Source organism: Cloeon dipterum, chromosome 1 (genome assembly GCF_949628265.1).
Source record: "Cloeon dipterum chromosome 1, ieCloDipt1.1, whole genome shotgun sequence".
NCBI lineage: Eukaryota > Metazoa > Arthropoda > Insecta > Ephemeroptera > Baetidae > Cloeon > Cloeon dipterum.
The window spans coordinates 35,546,101-35,563,347 of record NC_088786.1 but is presented as its reverse complement, the minus strand read 5'-3'; the positions used below and the strand labels follow the sequence as shown (position 1 = coordinate 35,563,347).

The 17,247-nt window shown below is 42.1% G+C and overlaps 4 protein-coding genes across 6 annotated transcripts in view; 2 read left to right on the top strand and 2 right to left on the bottom strand.

Annotated features, from left to right (window-relative positions):
* VGlut (Vesicular glutamate transporter) overlaps nt 1-8,273 on the top strand; it is a 38,146-nt gene extending 29,873 nt beyond the window's left edge. The window contains exons 6-12 of the mRNA XM_065476670.1: nt 54-168; nt 1,943-2,117; nt 2,183-2,469; nt 2,525-2,768; nt 3,279-3,406; nt 3,707-3,991; nt 5,061-8,273. Of these exons, the coding sequence (XP_065332742.1) occupies nt 54-168; nt 1,943-2,117; nt 2,183-2,469; nt 2,525-2,768; nt 3,279-3,406; nt 3,707-3,991; nt 5,061-5,237 (1,411 nt within the window). The 3' untranslated portion in view covers nt 5,238-8,273. The remainder of the gene's footprint in view (nt 1-53; nt 169-1,942; nt 2,118-2,182; nt 2,470-2,524; nt 2,769-3,278; nt 3,407-3,706; nt 3,992-5,060) is intronic.
* Nucleotides 8,261-9,384, bottom strand: LOC135934727 (U11/U12 small nuclear ribonucleoprotein 25 kDa protein-like). 3 transcript variants are annotated; one of them, XM_065476676.1, is made up of 4 exons: nt 9,247-9,384; nt 9,111-9,188; nt 8,708-8,893; nt 8,261-8,640 (listed from the first exon to the last, which is right to left on the bottom strand). In XM_065476676.1, the coding sequence occupies exons 3-4, from the start codon at nt 8,870-8,872 to the stop codon at nt 8,305-8,307; spliced, it is 501 nt and encodes a 166-aa protein (XP_065332748.1). In that variant the 5' UTR covers nt 8,873-8,893; nt 9,111-9,188; nt 9,247-9,384; the 3' UTR covers nt 8,261-8,304. The 3 variants fall into 3 exon arrangements, with proteins under 3 accessions (XP_065332748.1, XP_065332747.1, XP_065332749.1); XM_065476675.1 differs by having other exon boundaries at nt 9,116-9,188; XM_065476677.1 differs by lacking the exon at nt 9,111-9,188 and having other exon boundaries at nt 9,247-9,367.
* A 32-nt stretch (nt 9,385-9,416) lies between these two features.
* LOC135934726 (lys-63-specific deubiquitinase BRCC36-like) lies at nt 9,417-10,865 on the top strand. The gene is made up of 7 exons (XM_065476674.1): nt 9,417-9,592; nt 9,681-9,798; nt 9,855-10,059; nt 10,119-10,210; nt 10,266-10,370; nt 10,429-10,537; nt 10,598-10,865. The coding sequence occupies exons 1-7, from the start codon at nt 9,417-9,419 to the stop codon at nt 10,735-10,737; spliced, it is 945 nt and encodes a 314-aa protein (XP_065332746.1). The 3' UTR covers nt 10,738-10,865.
* On the bottom strand, nt 10,831-16,591 carry LOC135934724 (long-chain fatty acid transport protein 4-like). Its single transcript, XM_065476671.1, has 11 exons — nt 16,398-16,591; nt 13,615-13,765; nt 13,319-13,565; nt 13,036-13,261; nt 12,348-12,549; nt 12,104-12,296; nt 11,904-12,047; nt 11,639-11,843; nt 11,488-11,578; nt 11,281-11,434; nt 10,831-11,228 (listed from the first exon to the last, which is right to left on the bottom strand). The coding sequence occupies exons 1-11, from the start codon at nt 16,574-16,576 to the stop codon at nt 11,071-11,073; spliced, it is 1,950 nt and encodes a 649-aa protein (XP_065332743.1). The 5' UTR covers nt 16,577-16,591; the 3' UTR covers nt 10,831-11,070.
* Nucleotides 16,592-17,247: the final 656 nt, after the last annotated feature.

Sequence of the window (17,247 nt, the reverse complement as noted above, 5' to 3'; positions counted from 1 at the left end):
AAAATGCGAGCTTCCTTTGGCGGGATGTTATAAATGAATAAAAATTGTTGCAGAATTTTTGGCACAGCAATAGCATGTTCTTGCTTCCTCAACCTGCTGGTTCCAGGGGCCACAGTGCTGCACCCGACCTTTTTAATCATCGTCAGAATTCTACAGGGACTCGTGGAGGTAAGGTCTCTCGAATTAATTTCTTTTTCTTTGGCACACGCTTCTCAAAGCATCAATCCGAAGCTCGACGTTTATTTGTGCACGTGCTTTATTACATTTTCCTGTTCCTTGTGCGCGCGAGGCATTTTATTTGCCTACTTCTGTATCTTGATATATATCAGCATGACAATGGAAATAAATTTTGACGCGCGTTTCATATCGGCGCTCGAAGGAGGAAAATGAATGCACAAAGAGGGGGAGCCGCCGAAATTGTGTGTGTGTATATCAAAGTAGCAATAGTAGTGCTTCTCTCTCTATTTGTAAACAGCGCGTATCTAAGCAACTCTCTGACTGACTATGAATATCAGTCAAACAGAAAAAGAAGCTCCTTCTCCCCAGCTCACTTTATTTGCCAGTCTAATAGACGTTGTGTTTGAAGAAAAAGCCAGACGCTCGCTCAGATTTATAAGATTTTGGTTGGCGCTTTGATGTCGGCAGCGTCCTATTCAGGCCGAGAGAATGAATTTCCACCCCGTTTTGTGCGATTCGGATCGGAATCGTCGGTCCGTGCGGTTGGCTAAGCCGTTTCTTTCACTCAGCTAAGCCAGTCGGCGGGCGCTTCTCGCTTGTGCTGCAGGACTCGCTTTCATAACCGCACACAGCTTTTCACTTCTTCTACCCAGCAGCTTTCTCGCATTTTAGTGGAGCTGAAATACAATCTCAACTGACAATAATAGCCTCAACTAAATATTACAAAAATATTGATGGATAGAAAAAATAAAACTGTTTTAATAGTAATTTTTTTAACCCAAAGGAAAAAATAGAATGTTTTTCTCTCCCCCTATTTTTTCTGCGCTCAAATCTTCGGGTTAAAACTAAATTGAATTTTATAAGGGATGCATTAGATTCTGAATAGCAGTCAAAACCACATTTTTTGTGCCCCGCGAGTGACGCGCGACATAAAGAAAATCAGAAACTGGAGAGCTACTGGCATAATTGCGTCAACAATTGCGCAATACATTTAATGGACTGTGACTGGTGAATGCGAAAGCCATTAGGCAGGTAACAATGCAAAAAGCTCCTCCTTTCAAGCTCCCCTCGCTGTTGTTAACATGCATTAGCGTTATGCCGGCAAAACACATCGCGCGCGCCTCTCTGTCTCCGCGCGTTTCGACTCCTTTCTCTCTCGCTCTCTCTGTGACTCAGACAAAGCGTCGGTTCCAGTCAATATCTTTCATTAAGCAACCCGCCCAGCACTCAGCCAATCCTTTTAATCAACCCGTGCAGTCCCGATTTTGAAAGTTTCAAACTCTGGCAGCGGGCAACCCTATATTTTAATCCAATGTAGCACATTAGCTAATAGCTCTGTGTTTTGAGGGGTGGTTTGACGAAATTTGACTCTCGGCCACTGCGTTGCCTAAGGAAGCAGATGAGAGTTACTCCCATTGTACAGTTTTCCTTCCAGAGGGGGGCCAGATTCGTGCGACGCGCAGATATGGCGTCCGGTGGAGTGTGGCGCGAAAAAACAGTCACTTGAAAAGAAGCAAGTTTTCGTCAATATTGTGACTTAATTTGCATTACTCTTAACTAAATGTGTCTTTTGGATCATAAAAACAAACTCTTGACACTCGTACGGAAATCCAAAGAGAACTTTTTGATTCCCACTCGGACGCCATCTTGGATCTGCGCAGTGGGAACCAATTTCATCGCACATCTGGACCCCGCTGCATCCTTCTTTAATTTTTTTATTATTTTATATTAACGGTAAAAGCAATAATTTTGTATTCCTCTCCAGGGTGTAACATATCCAGCGTGCCACGGAATTTGGAGGTTCTGGGCGCCTCCGCTGGAGCGGTCCAGATTGGCCACCCTCGCATTTTGCGGCTCGTACGCAGGTGTGGTTTTGGGAATGCCCCTTTCTGGTCTACTAACCGCCGTGCTCGGCTGGCAAGCGCCTTTCTACTTCTACGGTAAACCGCGGCCACCGTGTGTGTGTGTTTGCCGAGCCTGCAAGCTAAACGCGACCCTTTTCCAGGCTGCATTGGCCTGGTCTGGTACTTGGCGTGGCTGTGGCTCACGTTCGAGAAGCCGAAATACCACCCCAGCATATCGGCCGGCGAGCTGCTCTACATCGAGCAGTCGATAGGCGAAACGACCAACGTGGCCATGCCGACCTTCCAGACGACGCCGTGGAAGGCGTTCGCCTCCTCGATGCCCGTCTACGCCATCATCGTAGCCAACATCTGCCGATCGTGGAACTTTTACTTCCTCGTCCTCTTCCAGGCTGCCTACCTGCAAACGTTCAACCTCAAAATTGCAGAGGTCCGCGGCGATGAAACGATCCAAAAAGTCCCAAGTTAAATTTTGTTCTCGATAGACCGGGTTCGTCGGCGCCCTGCCGCATTTGCTGATGGCCATCATCGTGCCCGCTGGAGGTCTCCTGGCTGATCACGTGCGCAAAAAGGGAATCCTCAGCACCACCAACGTGCGCAAGCTCTTCAACTGCGGCGGCTTCGGTATGGAGGCTATTTTCTTCCTGGTCACGGCCTACGCCAACAGTGCCACCGCCGCCACCATCAGTCTAACTTTTGGCGTCGCTTTCAGTGGGTTCGCAATTTCAGGTACGCACATTTGGATTATCCTAATATTAATTTATATTTTTTCCGCAATTAATTCACTATTATCCACCAATCCATATTATTAAAGACCGTCTTTGACGAAGGTTTCTGAGCACACCAATCGATTCTAGAGGCTCGAATTAATTAAAGTGGATATTTCACGCGACGTGCGTAGCACAAGAACGTTTTTCCCGCCAAAACAATATGAATGTGAGAACTGCGCATGCGTCAGAGCTGGTTTGAGCACTTGCAGAGAGACTTCTTTGTCAATTCCAGCCAGCTCTGACGCATGCGCACTTCTCGCATTCATATTGTTTTGGCGGGAAAAAAAGTTCGCACGTCGCGCTGGACTTTTTGGTCGGAAAAAATATTTACCATACCTAATTCGACCCTCAAGAATCGATTGGTGTGCTCAGAAACTTCGTCAAACCAATTTTTAGAAAATATTTCATTGAAAAAAAAATGATTTAATTACAAAATTAGAACACAATTTTCCCCATTACTGTTACACAGGGTACAACGTCAACCACTTGGACATCGCACCCCGTTACGCCTCCATCCTGATGGGCATGTCCAACGGCATTGGTACGATCGCCGGTCTGGTTTGTCCCATCGTGATCGACCACGTCACCAGCGATCACGTGAGTGGATTTTTATTTCGGATTATTACGCACGCATGCAAAGCATGGAAATGTGAGCGTCTCTGAAAGCCTGAAAGCGTGATTTTAACGTCACACCTCAGCAGCCTTTCTGAAATTTCCGCACTGCACAAATCCGCACACCCAGCACTTTTTTATGCCGCACCAACCACCCCTCTGGCACAAAAACCGCACAGTGCACCGATCACTTTCACATATAATATATTTTGAGTTGCAACGCACTTAGCACCCCCGCGCACACCCCTTCCCGGTAGGTATATAATGGCCACTCACTATATACAGAGCCGCGAGAGCTGGCGGACGGCGTTCATCCTGGCCGCATGCGTCCACTTCTTCGGCGTCACCTTCTACGCCATATTCGCCTCCGGAGAGCTGCAGTCGTGGGCAGAGCCGACCACCGCCGAGATCGCCAGCTGGGGGCACCCGGACGACCCCCACGCCCAGAAGAAGCTGGCCATAGCCCCCGCGGTTCCGCCACCCCCGAGACCAGCACCCCATCCGATGGCAGGACCGCCAGCAACCAGCACAAACCCTTTCCTCAACTACGGAGAGCCGGCCCCCAGTTACGTAAGTTGACAAGTTTTAATTCAATTTTTTTTAAACTTTATTTTGGGTTGGAATTTTATGAACTTATAAGCCACTAAAAAACGTTTTTTTTATATACCAAAGCGTGCATGCGTTCATAATTTTTTTATTAAAGCGGCTATAATTTCATTAAAAATTAAATGTTCATCAAATTTTTTAAGTAAGATTAAAATTTCAGTTTAGTTTTCGGTGAAAGCATTAATTTCGTGTTCTTTTCAACGCGTTGAAATTATATCACTGGGGGAAAACAATCGATTCAACAGAGTTTGCGAGACATGGAGCTCCGAAGATAAAAAATCCTTTTGTAATATTTAATGTGGGATATTTTATTCGAATTTTAATTCCAGTTTTCGTTCTATCGCGTGTGTTGACTACTTGACGAAATGAATCAATCGGTGTGTCATTTTTTTTTTATTTTACGGAAAATTCCCTGACCTTTCAACTTTTGGCTGGAATTTTTTATAAATATTTCAATAATGGTTTAAGACCGTGTTTCTAAACTTTCATGATCCGGTCATTGGGAAGAAATTTAATACTTAACCGTAATTTTCAGATAATCGCCAACCTTTTTTGGATATAATAAAAATTAGAAAGAAAATTTTGGTTCATATTATGTGTAAAAATAGGACATTTTTGCACCTTTCCGAAATTTATTTATCTGTTTCAACTATTAAAACGTACAAAATAAAAACGTAAGAGAACTTTTCTCGGGATGAAAATGACGCACCGATCGTTTTTGCCTTATTAGTTAACAAATTTTCATCTAATTCGAGCCAAAAACTAATTTAAAATTTAGAGTATTTAAAAAAAATGCTAAAATCGTCGAATTGACAATTTTCCACCAGTGCACATGATTAAAAAAAAAGCACGACAAATTTCGCCGAAAACTACAGCATCATTGCAATCCTTTCAGTTTTCTTGAGAGACCTTAGTCTTACAAATGACTTGAACCACTAATATAATTTTGGCTTGGATGAGAATTGGCAGCAAGATTAAAAAAAAAAAGAAAAAAACTGGAAAGACCATTAAAAAAAATCGTGATTGAATTCAGGGCTCGTTGGATCAAGCGCAGATGAGCAGCGACTGGGGCCCAGGCTACGGGTCGATGGGCGAGTCCGGGTCCATGCCACCGATCCCGTATTCAAACCACGTGGAGCCAGTCCAGCCGGAGTCCAGGGACTTCTACCAGCAGCCCGGACCGGAAGATTGGCCCATCAACCCGCACTAGCTGAGCAGCACAAATCCAAATCAAACGTAATTGGAGTTGTCGCAATAGTTCAAACTCTCTGCATGGTTCCGAACACAATAATATGGTTGTCGAGATTTTTTCCTTTCTATGTCGATCATCTCTTTGACGCGGCGCAGGCGGCGAATATGTTTTCGTTTGTTGATGTGCGTTATTGTCAATTAGGTGATTTCTAAAGAGTGAGAGTCCTGCACGCTAATAATGTTGTAAGTGAGATGTTTTACGCGTCTGTTGATGAACTGATCTCTCTTATTTTTTAACTTATAAATTATTATATCCATCCGCCTCGTAGATCCACAATAAGAAGCCAATAATCCTGTCAACCGAGACAATACTTGCGAACAATAATTTTGGTTACGATATATTATACCCGATAAAACGATATTATATGTTGTTCACGAATACTATAGCTACAAACCTGTTGTGATTATCTAGTTAAATGTTAATGTGTGTCGCGTGAAAGGAATTGTGTGGTCATTTCTGTGGGACAGAACATTGGTTCCTCTCTTTAACAGCGATATTTTCTCGTCTCTTCGGGTGAAACGATACGTGATTTCTTTTAAAATCCTTGATAAATTTTTAAACTGTGAAAGTCTGTCCCAAGCGAAAGTTCTGGAGCCGTTTTCTCGTCACGTAATGCAGTCCTACGAGTCGATTCTTCTATAGATCGTCTTGATAAGAATAATAATAAAAAAAAACAGTTTATTTGAGGTATGAAAATGATTTCCCGAGATTCCCCAACCTCCATTGCTGGGGCGCGAGTTGCGAACTCGCTCGCCCGGCTCTGCGAGAGTTGGAGTTAAGCTACTGTGTGATATTGTTTATTTCCCCAAAAAACACTTTTGAAATGAAATTTTTAAACAAAAGAAAGCATAAAAACTGTTAGTTAGGTGGTATCAAAAATATATTGCGGTAGGATTAGTCAAGTAAGAAAGAAAGAAAGAGAAGTTGCGGTGGATGTGGCAAACAATAATTTAATTAAAAAAGACGAACTATTATAAATATATATTATGCATTACTTTTGCTGTGCAACAAACAATAAAACGTGTATATAAACTAACTATAGCAGCCATTAGATGTACGGAGAGTAAAGATGGTCTTAAAACAGAACGTATTCAAACCCTTCCAGAACAGACTTGCAAAAAGCTGTCGGAGGTGGACGTGTGCATGAATTGGTGAAAAATAAAAAAAAACACAGCGTAGTTGCTCTTTGAAAGCATGAACGATAATTATTTCCATTTTTGGTGTATGCGCGCTCTAATAAAAAGAGTTTACCGAGGAAGAGCGAATCTTTGATTTTAGATGAATGCAATTTTTTCGCTACTTAAACTAGAGTAACTTTAAGGTGAAAACTAAAAATCGAGAATTGCTCCTGGCGATTCTCTTGGCTGTGGCGACAATAATTACCGACCACCCCACGACAATAGTGGGGCCGGTCACATGTATTTAGCTAATAGGGACACAAAGGAGTTGTTAATTGCGAAGAGAGCGCGTGCAAACTCCTTTAAGTCAATAAAGAGCGGTCGAGTGCTTGGGCCAGAGCGAGAGGAAAATCGGGAAAAATCGGCAGCAGGCGACATCTCTGGAAAGGCAGGTAGTTAGTTGCGAGAAAGGTGAGAGGCAACGAGACGCCCACTCGCCTGCTGCTTCAGAGCGCAAAATCACAGTGAAAATTTAGGTCTGTGCGTGCGTGCGAGCGAGCGAAAACTACACGTTTCAGTTAGGCCTGTCTAGAATTTTATTTGCGTCTGTGATAAGTGTGCACGATTTGGAAGCCGGGTTTGCGTGAACTTTGGTTCGTTTCGGGATGTGCCATCCCTAATTTAAATTAAATCGACTTCGCTAACGAGAAATTATTAAAAATTATTCTCCCTCTGGCGCAAAACAAACCAAATTCACTCCCAAAAATGTTATCTGGAATGTCAATTAAAATTGCGGTTTGTCTGGATTTCGTTTCGATACTTCTTGCTTTTTGTTAGCGGCAAATGATTACCAGCAATAAAGGCAAAATTGCGTTGTTCGACCTCCCATTGCGGAGGCTCGATGTCGAAAAGGGCTAAAGATTAATTGCCCAGAGTCACAAAACCTAAAAGTATTCACGTAGATTAACGAAAAACGAAGTCTCGTCAGCGCAGGCAGGCTTCAAAGACAAATTAATTAAAAGCTATCTCTCTCTCTCTCTGCTGTGTAAACAAATAATTCCAGTTGTGTTACGCTTGTATTCAATCCTCACGAGTCCATATCCGTAATTGTGCGTTAAGTGAATGTTGGTTAACCCTTAAAAGTCGACCTCCCTCCACCTTGTAGCGGAGCGAATGTCTGGCCGGCACCGGGCACCGGAATTCGAAACAACGGCCCCTGCCACTCGACATTCGCGTGTAGGCCTTTTTCATCTCCTCGTAATTGTACAATTATTTTCGATTCTGCTCTTGATCACTGCGACTTTCACTGGTAAATAACCATACACCATTGTAATAAACAAATTCATAGGTGTGTACAATGTAAGCCACTCATCCTAAAATATGTAGGCAGACTTTGATCATTTCTCGCGAATGGCTTAGTGTTGGAATTGTTGAAGAATTGGGCCCGACGCGTCCTGTGTAAGGGACAAAAATTGCTCGTTGAGTTTTGACTGTAATTCATTTGTCCTCGAGTTAAAAGATTAAAATGAATAAGATAATGTTACAAAGATAAAAATACCAATGTGCTCATTGTAGAAAAGCATTACGGCAAAAGAGGCGAATACTCATATCCAGAATAATACACTAACAAAGAAAGATGTTGCATATAAGTGGTTCAATTATCCAGTAAAAAATATGTACTCTTATCATCGAAATTCATTATCCTGTCCCATATGTGTGTACCGTCATAACTGAAAGCGGATTTGGAACAAAAGCAGACAGTAAAAATTCAAAATGCATGTAATTTGGTTTGGCAAAAACTAAAAATGTTAAACCATCTATAATAATGAAATCAGATCAATGTAAAAGTTCAATTAAAACCAATTTTGTTGGAAAATTCAACAGCTTTTCATTCCTTCATACAATTATTAACATCCCTCAACTTGGTTGCGCTTCAGTTTGTCACGATACCTTTTGGCGAACGATATGTTGGCCCTGTTGGTGATACCGAGGTCCCTCAGCTTAGCATTGTCATTCTGCAGCTTGACGCCGTTGAACACCAGCCAGTTGGTCTTCCAAATGTGTGTCCAGCTGATCGCCACTTTCCTGCCCTGCTTTCGGAACAGCCGCAGCTGGGTGCTCCTCATAAACGCCCTCTTCAGGTGACTGACTGTCGCGTCTCGCTGGTCCACTATCACTTTGACCACCTCTCCGTCGTCTCGGTGCACATTTATGCTGAGAGCTGTTCCCTGAAGAACTGCCACCTGTCATTTAAAAATAAAACAGAGATTAAATTGAGTTAAATAATATGTAATTTATCAGTTGACAAACCTGAGCCTTTATCTCATCGAGAGTGACATCCTCAGGAAGATCACAGAGGAGAGGGTCGTTTTTTATCAGCGTGTTTAGAGCTGTCTTTGTCATTTGAACGATGTCATCGTGACTCTTTGGCAGGCGCTGTGTCTCCTCATCAGGCCCCTTGACCTCACTGCTCATCTTTGATGCCAGGCCAAATCTCTGATGATAAATACAATTTTATTTTAAATTTTCGGAAATTTTTGAGGCCTCTCAAAACATTTTCAAAGTTTTAAATTACTTTTCCAAGATAGAAAATTAAAATTTAACTGTGTAAAGATTGATCAGAGATAAATATAGGAGGACATAATCCGAACTTAGAAAAAAAATTGTGCCATTACATTTAAAAAACAGTAATTTGTAAAAACAAAAATAATACTTCACCTGCAGCAAGAATTTTTCATGCCGCACGGAGGGAAAAAGGATGGAACCAGACGGTAATAGGTCCCAACATCAACTAAATTATCAAAGAAACATAAAAATATACCTATTTAAACAGAATTGAGTGTACTTACTTCAGTAAAATATTGTTTAGTACGCTTCCCTCGTTTCTCATTATTTCTCCCTTCAGTGTTTATTTACGTTTTTCGTTCAGTGCTGACAATGAGTGTTGGCAGCACTGGGCAGCACCGGCTATCAACAGCAGGTGGGCGTGGCGTGGATTTAATCAGATATTCTGCATTGAATGAGAAATCGTTTAAAAAGCATAAACAAGCATTCGTTTTCGTTTTATGCTAGTGTTCCAAAGCGCTACGCATGTCATTATGTTTGGCCAAACAAATTAAACAGCACTACGGATAAACATTCTAACGCTAAAAGAAGGTTTCTGTACGTAATTTTTGTTCAGCATCAACAAGAAAAGTAAGTTCTTTTGTGCTTACAAAGAGACACATCAACAATTCGCCAACTCTTTGAAGTCACTGGAATGCAATTTTATACTGATTTGCAGGGTTGGAAAAATGAGCAACGTCAAGAAAGTTAAAATCAACAGTGACGTGTTCTGGGTCTGCGAAGATCACGCTCTGTCTACAGAAAGGGAGGAGATAATGGGCCTTCTGATGGGTTGTGTGAGTATTTTTAAGTTTTGTTTTATAATTTACTGTCAATTTTCTCTCCTCCCCAGGAAAACAACGGAGTTATTGAGATCTCGGCCATAAAAATGCTAGAACGATCAGACAAGAGGAAAGACAGGGTGGAAATTTCCACGAATCAGTTGGTCAGCGCAGCTGAAGAGGCAGAGACGCTGAAAGAAAAACATGGCATGGATATGAGGGTAGTTGGCTGGTACCATTCCCACCCACACATCACGGTGTTACCTTCAGTAGTTGGTCGGTTATTAATTAATTCATCGAATTCCAAATTTTATTGATTGAATTCTTGATTGCAGATATTCGTACTCAAGCATCTTATCAACAAATGGAACCTTCATTTGTGGGCTTGATTTTCTCCGTATTTCCAGGCCAAGATGGCGCAAAAGAAGTAATGATTAGTTGCACACAGCATGAAATGAAACTTACGTTTTAGTATTTTTCAGACTCAACAGCTGAAAGTAATTTGCTTTCAAAGTTATGGCGAATCCAAGTTGGAAGTTGACTTGGAAATCGTGCCAAATAAGGGTATCCAGGAAATATTTGAAGAAGTAAGATGAGTGATTCCAGCTTCAGGGTGAATGTTAACTAAACTCTCTACGGTTTCAGTCGGTTCTTGGACTGCCAAAAATACTGTTTCGAGAAGAAACTGAGCAGTACAAACACCGCATTGAAGCTGATGGACTCAGTGATCTGTCCAAACATCAGAACGAGTCTGGTAAAACAAAAAATACCTTGCTTTTTAACCACACCACTAAGTAAGAGCGTTCCTTTCCAGTGTATGTCTCCTCTGTTTTCAACATGATGTCTGTGATTGAAGCTCCTGCCATCGAAACTCTGGTCGAGAGAAATGGCATCCTGCGGCAGCAGATCAAGTACATGAAGAGCAAGAGATCACCCACAATCGAACTAAATTAGGACTGATTGGAGCAGACAGAGTCCACCCCCACAGACTGACAGGTACCTTTGGACCAAAGTAATTATAGTCGAGCTTTAATAAAGCATATTCCATTGATTGTGAAACAAAATAGGATTTATTGAACAAATTGTACATTGCTTATTAAGAAAGGCATAAAACTGGCAGTAATTCTATCGCGTTTAAGTCTTGGTTCACTTTGACTAAGTTGTCAGTGAGGAATGATTGCATCCGACTCTATTGGACAATGGTTAACAGTGATCACAGGACATTTGAGCCGAACTCTGGCAAGTCCGTTCACTTATTCAACAACAACCTCATGGCAAGAAAATTCATTACACTTTGAACTTTTTATCCAGAATGTCTTTGTAGACTTGGGGGGTTAGCAGCTTGAACTGGCCGCTCTTTTGATCCACGAAGTAAATGGGATCTTTCACAACATCCAAGTTGTAGCCTTCTTTCTGCAGGTCGTTCTTCTTTAATTTGAAAGTGCCTGTAATCTGAACTTCAGCATCCGAGATTTAGGAATCGATTTGTAAAGTTACCTGTCATGGGCAGTTCCTTGAGCACCCGCAAAAAGAGAGGTCGCGCATAGGACGGCAAATTAGACCTAATGCCCGCTGCCAATTTGTTCAACTCCTCCTCTCCCTGCACTCCCACGATGGAGGCCATTCCCGCTCTGCCTTCAGCACCAGGGATCTTTGCATGCTCTGTTAGTGGAGATATTATTAAAAATATTTAAAATAAATTACCTCCACTCCATAAACGACTGCGTCATTCAGCTGAGCAACGTTGCTGATGACTGCCTCCACTTCCGAGGTAGCGACGTTTTCTCCTTTCCACCTGAAAATGGTTTTCGGCTATAATTAAATCCTCAATATTTTCAAAACACGGATTTAATACCTGAACGTATCTCCGGTTCTGTCTTTGAAGTAAAAGTATCCTAATTCGTCCATTTCCAAGATGTCGCCCGAGTTGAAAAACGTGTCGCCATGCTCAAAGACATTGTTCAAAACCTTTTTCTCGGAGGCCTTCTTATCAGCGTAGCCGTCGAATGCATTCACCGGCCGTTTCTTATTGATTTTCCCCACAAACAATCCCGCTTCGCCTAATCGCACACACACAATGTTATCGATTTGATTTATTGTGAGTGAATTGTACACCGTACCTATCTTGCATTTGATGCAAAGTCCGTCCGAGCCTCTCAAAGGTTCACCAGTCTCCTCATTCACTCTGATTAATGCGAGTGGGTAGACTGCTGTTGCGTACCGCGGCACAAATCCGACCGCGCCCACGGTGTTGTCAAAATTCACTGTGCGGCAGCATTTTGTTAATATTATAAAATTAAAATTTTAACAATATATTTACCAATATTCGAATTGCCCTCTGTTGCTCCGTAAAACTCGCCGATGTCTTTGATTCCGAACCTTTTCACGAACTGCGACCAAATTTGCGGTCTAAGTCCGTTCCCGAACATGATCCTGACGTTATGAGCCCTGTCTTCCGGCTTCTCAGGCGCTGAAAGCAAATACCTGCAGATCTCTCCAATGTATTGCGCCGCCTAATTGCGAACAAAATAGTCATTTCTCTCATACAGTAATTTAGAACGCACGGTGCATTGGTACTTGATGCAATCGGTCCAGAAATTAGTGACTGAAAACTTTTTCCTCAGCGCCATTGTTGCCCCGTAGTGGAGGACGCTGCCCATGCCCAAGAGGCCGCCGGCTGTGTGGTACAGCGGCAAGGACGTGTAGATGCAGTCACTGTGCTTGATTCGAAGCATCACGTTCACTCCGGTGGACATGAACATGAATCTGTGATAAAATAAATTACAGGAAATTTGTGAATATTATTCTTAAAAGAAAATCGAGAAGGTACGATAAATTTTATTGATATTTTGTTCAGCTGCTCTACACATTAGAAAGTAGAAGTAATGGGCAATTTGAAAAATTCACCTGAGAAAGGGCTGGGAAAAAATGCAGTGCAGTTTTTTGCAAAAGTTTTTTCAATTTTTAACCAGTTTCTTGGAGGCAATGTTTGCACCTCGGTTTTCAATAATTTTCTAATTATTATCTCATGACCTCGACTTAAAAATTGTCAGAGACAAATGTTTGGAGAAATTGAGGTAGCAAATGACAGTTTAAAATACAAAAATCTGCGCAGTAGAGGACATTTAAAACACTCCGACCGCAAATTTTAGATTTTCACAAGGGAAATATATGGAATAAATTAATTTATTGCATTTCTTGCGCAAGAAATTGGTAAAATTTGAGTGGTGAAAAAACCGGGACAACCCTGACCTGAGATGGGTGATGACCGCTGCTTTTGGCAGGCCAGTGGTGCCGGAGGTGTAGATGTACAAAAGTTTGTCGTTGGGTCTGAGCTTGTCCACAGCGCCAGGAATGGGCTTGCTGCTCACTTTTTGCAGTTCCTCGTCCAACAACAACGCTCCAGGCAGCAAGGAGCCCCCTGTTCCCAACTGAAGCTTGGTCAGGTTCGGCAATTCCGAATCAATTTCTTTGATGGCTGTATTTGTACGCTCTTTAGTGCATTTTGACTTTTCCAAAATAAATTTGGTTTTACCGTCGGCCAGTTCGCCAGCCTCGTAGATGATCGATTTGCAAGTGGTCACTGCCACGGTGATGGAATGGATGAGCGGCTGCTTTCTCAAATTGAAGTTGATCAAGGCGGCCTGAACACCGATCTCGGCCAGGCCCATCCAAATTGCTGCGTACTCTGGCCTGTTGGTGGACAGAAGGGCGACCACGTCCCCCTTCTTGTATCCTTTCGCGTGGAAATAAGCCGCCACCCTTCTGCTGTAGTCCAACACCTGAATATAATTATTGCAGCTAGTGCCACGGGTTGGGTAGTTTTCTTACCTTTTTGAACGTCCATATCTGGTCATCCTGGTAGAATGCCACCTTGTCCGCGTGATTCTTTGCAGTGTTGTGGAACATGCTGACCGCGTTCAAATTTTCTCTTTCCCATTTTGCCATCCGCAGGTTCACCGTTCCAAAGCCAATAATCGCCCTGAAAGGTTTTAAATAAATTAAATTATACATATAGCTATGGTTCGTAAAATTCTAAAATGATTGATTTTCTTTCGCACTCTAATGTCAACTAGGAAAAAACCAGCGGGGGCCAGATGTGCGATAAAATTGGTTCGCACTGCGCAGATCCAAGATGGGAAACAAAAAGCTCTCTTTGGATTTCCGTACGAGTGTCAAGAGTTTGTTTTTACGATCCAAAAAACAAAATTAGTACAAAGTAACGCAAATTATGTCACAACTTGGTTCTTTTCGCGCATTTTCACGTGACCGTTTTTTCGCGCCATACTCCACCTGCGCGTCACACAAATCTTGCCCCCGCTGAAAACAACATTGCATAACAATTTCAAAATTAAAAAAATCACTCAGCAAATAAAAAATTCTTGAACCTCCGAGTGTTAAAAATAAGATTGTTATCATATCTATTTTTAAGTTCGGCTCGGCCTCATTGTTTCGTTTCAAAAGCGGGCTAGGCGAGTCGAAAGCATGCACAAGATTGATCGCATAGCACGCGGCCGTAGGATGTGACGTACTCTTGGAATAATTGTAAGGATGCTGGGTTGACCCCACGCTTGGCTATATAGTGAGAGCAGCTTTGCGCTCTTGTCGTTGGAAGAACAATTCATAGTTTGCATGATGGATGCAGTCCGCCTGCCTGCTATCCTTTCCTTGATCTAACCAATTAATGCGTTTCAAAGTGCCCAGCGTCGGTTCTTATCTGCATCAACCACACGGGGCGTGGGATGTTCTCTTTACATTCGTTCATTCACGTGATCTGCACAGTAAATTTTGCTGTAGAAAAATTTAGACTCGAATAATGACAATAAATGCAATTATTTTATTTTCCACTGTTACTGCGAAAGATTCTCACGCGATATATAATTCGGTGCAGTGCCGGTGGCGTGACCAAAACGGAAACGTACGAGGATGCCCATGCCCAGCATTGGTCTACAAATACTGACGCGATTTCATGAAGGATAGATAGACCGGACCCCTCGCCGCGGCCCACATGTGCGCCGGGCACACCAGAAATGCACAATATGAGAATGGCTGCGAGGTCAATGACCTGAATTTTCAGATGAAACAATATACTACTCCATCCCTGGAATTTAATTTTTTAAAATTTCTGTCATCAAGAGCGAGCTCAACGGGTTTTGAATTATCCGACGCTATGCAAACTTTCACTGTCGGTGCTGGGGCCCTAGCACTGATAAAGCGACGCAGAGCAATATTTATTTAGCGTTCCACGTGATAAGCTCTATCTCTATCATTTAATAAAACTGAGCACGCTCAAAGCTATCATTCCCTCCTTTGGAAAATAATAAAAAAAATAATAATTTCTGTCTATAAATTTCGATACGGACAAGGTGTGAAGCGTGAAGCTCTAACACACATTAATGATTTTTATCTCGCCCCGTCCACTTTGACACATGTCTCGCTGCTCGGTATTCAAACAAGACAATTTGGTTCAGAGTACAAAGTGCACCACAGCCGCCGCTATCAAATTCTGTATCAACTATTTCTTTATCGATGTAGGTTGTACTGTGGACGCGTATTTTGAACTCCTCCTTGCACAATCAAAGTTAAAGGTTGAGCGATAATAATTAGTTTATGCTTGAATTTATTGTACTCCGTAAACACAAAGTTCATACTTTCTGATTGCCCCATCAAGTTCAAGCCGCATAAATTATCGCGTGTACTTGAATGAGTCGATTTTTTTTTAATTTGCACCCGAAGTGAACTCCACTTGACATCTTGTTTTTTAATCTTATCGTGGCACGCTCTAAAATTAACGCAACAAACAAGATACAGCATATTTTACGATATCGGTTTACAAGTTTCACCTCTAATAAAAGAAGGAAACGCGCAAATTCTCATAGGCTTTTAGATTCAAGGTCGGCTTGGATCACTCTCAGCGCCATGTGACGTCATAATAAAAGACGCCGGTTTCATAATGACACGGGACCCGAACGTTTACCAACATGAAATTTGACCCTTTTCCCAACTCCCAACTCCGGCGTGCTTTTGTCCGCCCACAAGTTGCAAAAATTGGGTCACGCCAGCCAATTAAAAGTTGCACGTATCAATTTTTTATTTATTTAAAACGCAATATTATTGTTGTCGACCCAACGGAATATATACTCTTCTATGCAGGTGTCAATTGTCGCGTCTAGTGCAACCGGCCTGTTATTGCTTCAGATAAATAATAAACACCTTGCGCACCATATATTATATTTATTATATTCATTATTCAGCTCTGAATATTGAGTAATGAGATATTTAACTTGAAGAAATATAGGAGATTAAAAAATAAATCAATTTAGTCATACAGAGGCATTAATTTTAAGGCTGCTGAGCTTATTTGAGGATTAAAAATTATCCTTATCTTAACTTATTAAAAATTGCAATCTTTTATTCCTCTAAAAATAGTGTTTCGTTATCACTAGCGACTAGAAGAATTAAAATCAGGGTCTTAAAATTTGGAAAATTAAATTTTTTAGTCTCTGTTCGGATTATTTAATATTATTTTAAAGATATAAATGAATTGAATTTATCTCCTGCTAAGCGCTTACAGTGTACAATTCATTCAATTCGCATTTAATTAATTTTCCCACCTGAGGTCCCTGGGCAGGGTCTTGTAGAGGATGTAGAACCACCTGTAGCGTTCATTCTGCGAGACGTAGGCGGCGAACGTGGCCAAAAGAATGGGCAGCGTGTAGGTCGGCCCCCAGAAGAGAAGGTAGAGCACGGCCAGAGGGTAAGCCACCAGCTTCAGTTTGGGCTGCAGCTTCATCGCGCCGCTCCGCTCTGCAACTGATTGAGCGCGAACGCAACGCGCTATCAACAGCGAGCGGTCAGGGAGGAGCCTCACTCTCGCGCCGAGCTGATTACTATACTCGCCCGACGAGATTGCCGCTGATGCGAGTCCCCCATTGTACAGTAGAGAGACCAGAGAGCCGCTCTACTTGCTCGCCGTGTTAAAATATATTCTTTTGAATTATACAAGGACGCACCTGGCACCTGTAACGCTCAGGACAGGTGGCCATGACCATGAATTTATTTTAGTACTCAACATTTTTCGCTGAAGCATCGTGTAATAAAACAAATCAACTTCTCGTTTTTGCCAAAAGTGGTAGACAGCAGCCTGTGGAAAAAGAGCGTTCAAGGCTGTTTGTTTCTCTGAATAAAACTTTTAACCCAAATAAGAGCGAGAAAACGTTTTAAGAATTTTTTTTCAATGTCATTTCCAAGGTGGAATATTAATTAAATGAACCAAAAATAGCAGATTCTAACGAAGGAATAAAAATCCTGTTTTAAATAGCTATAAATAGTGCGCAGTTTTTTTTATTCCAGCTCTGCAACCCGCTCAGCACACGAGAAAAGCCGGTTGCCGGTTGCTTGCCTCAAGTGCAGCGAAAAGACGAACGGACGCGCCACCTGTGTTGCGGGCGGATCAGCTGGTCG

Bases quoted from the DNA above. Each gene is read 5' to 3' on its own strand.
- LOC135934726 (XM_065476674.1), top strand. From the start codon at position 9,417: ATGAGAAATCGTTTAAAAAGCATAAACAAGCATTCGTTTTCGTTTTAT. The intron at 9,593-9,680 runs GTAAGTTCTTTT...ACTGATTTGCAG, and splicing joins GTTCAGCATCAACAAGAAAA to GGTTGGAAAAATGAGCAACG. The intron at 10,211-10,265 runs GTAATGATTAGT...AGTATTTTTCAG, and splicing joins GCCAAGATGGCGCAAAAGAA to ACTCAACAGCTGAAAGTAAT.
- LOC135934724 (XM_065476671.1), bottom strand. From the start codon at position 16,576: ATGAAGCTGCAGCCCAAACTGAAGCTGGTGGCTTACCCTCTGGCCGTG. The intron at 13,766-16,397 runs GTGGGAAAATTA...AAAACCTTTCAG, and splicing joins ACCCTGCCCAGGGACCTCAG to GGCGATTATTGGCTTTGGAA. The intron at 11,229-11,280 runs GTAACTTTACAA...TTCAGATTACAG, and splicing joins CAAGGAACTGCCCATGACAG to GCACTTTCAAATTAAAGAAG.
- LOC135934727 (XM_065476676.1), bottom strand. From the start codon at position 8,872: ATGAGCAGTGAGGTCAAGGGGCCTGATGAGGAGACACAGCGCCTGCCA. The intron at 8,641-8,707 runs GTTTGTCAACTG...TTTAAATGACAG, and splicing joins TCGATGAGATAAAGGCTCAG to GTGGCAGTTCTTCAGGGAAC.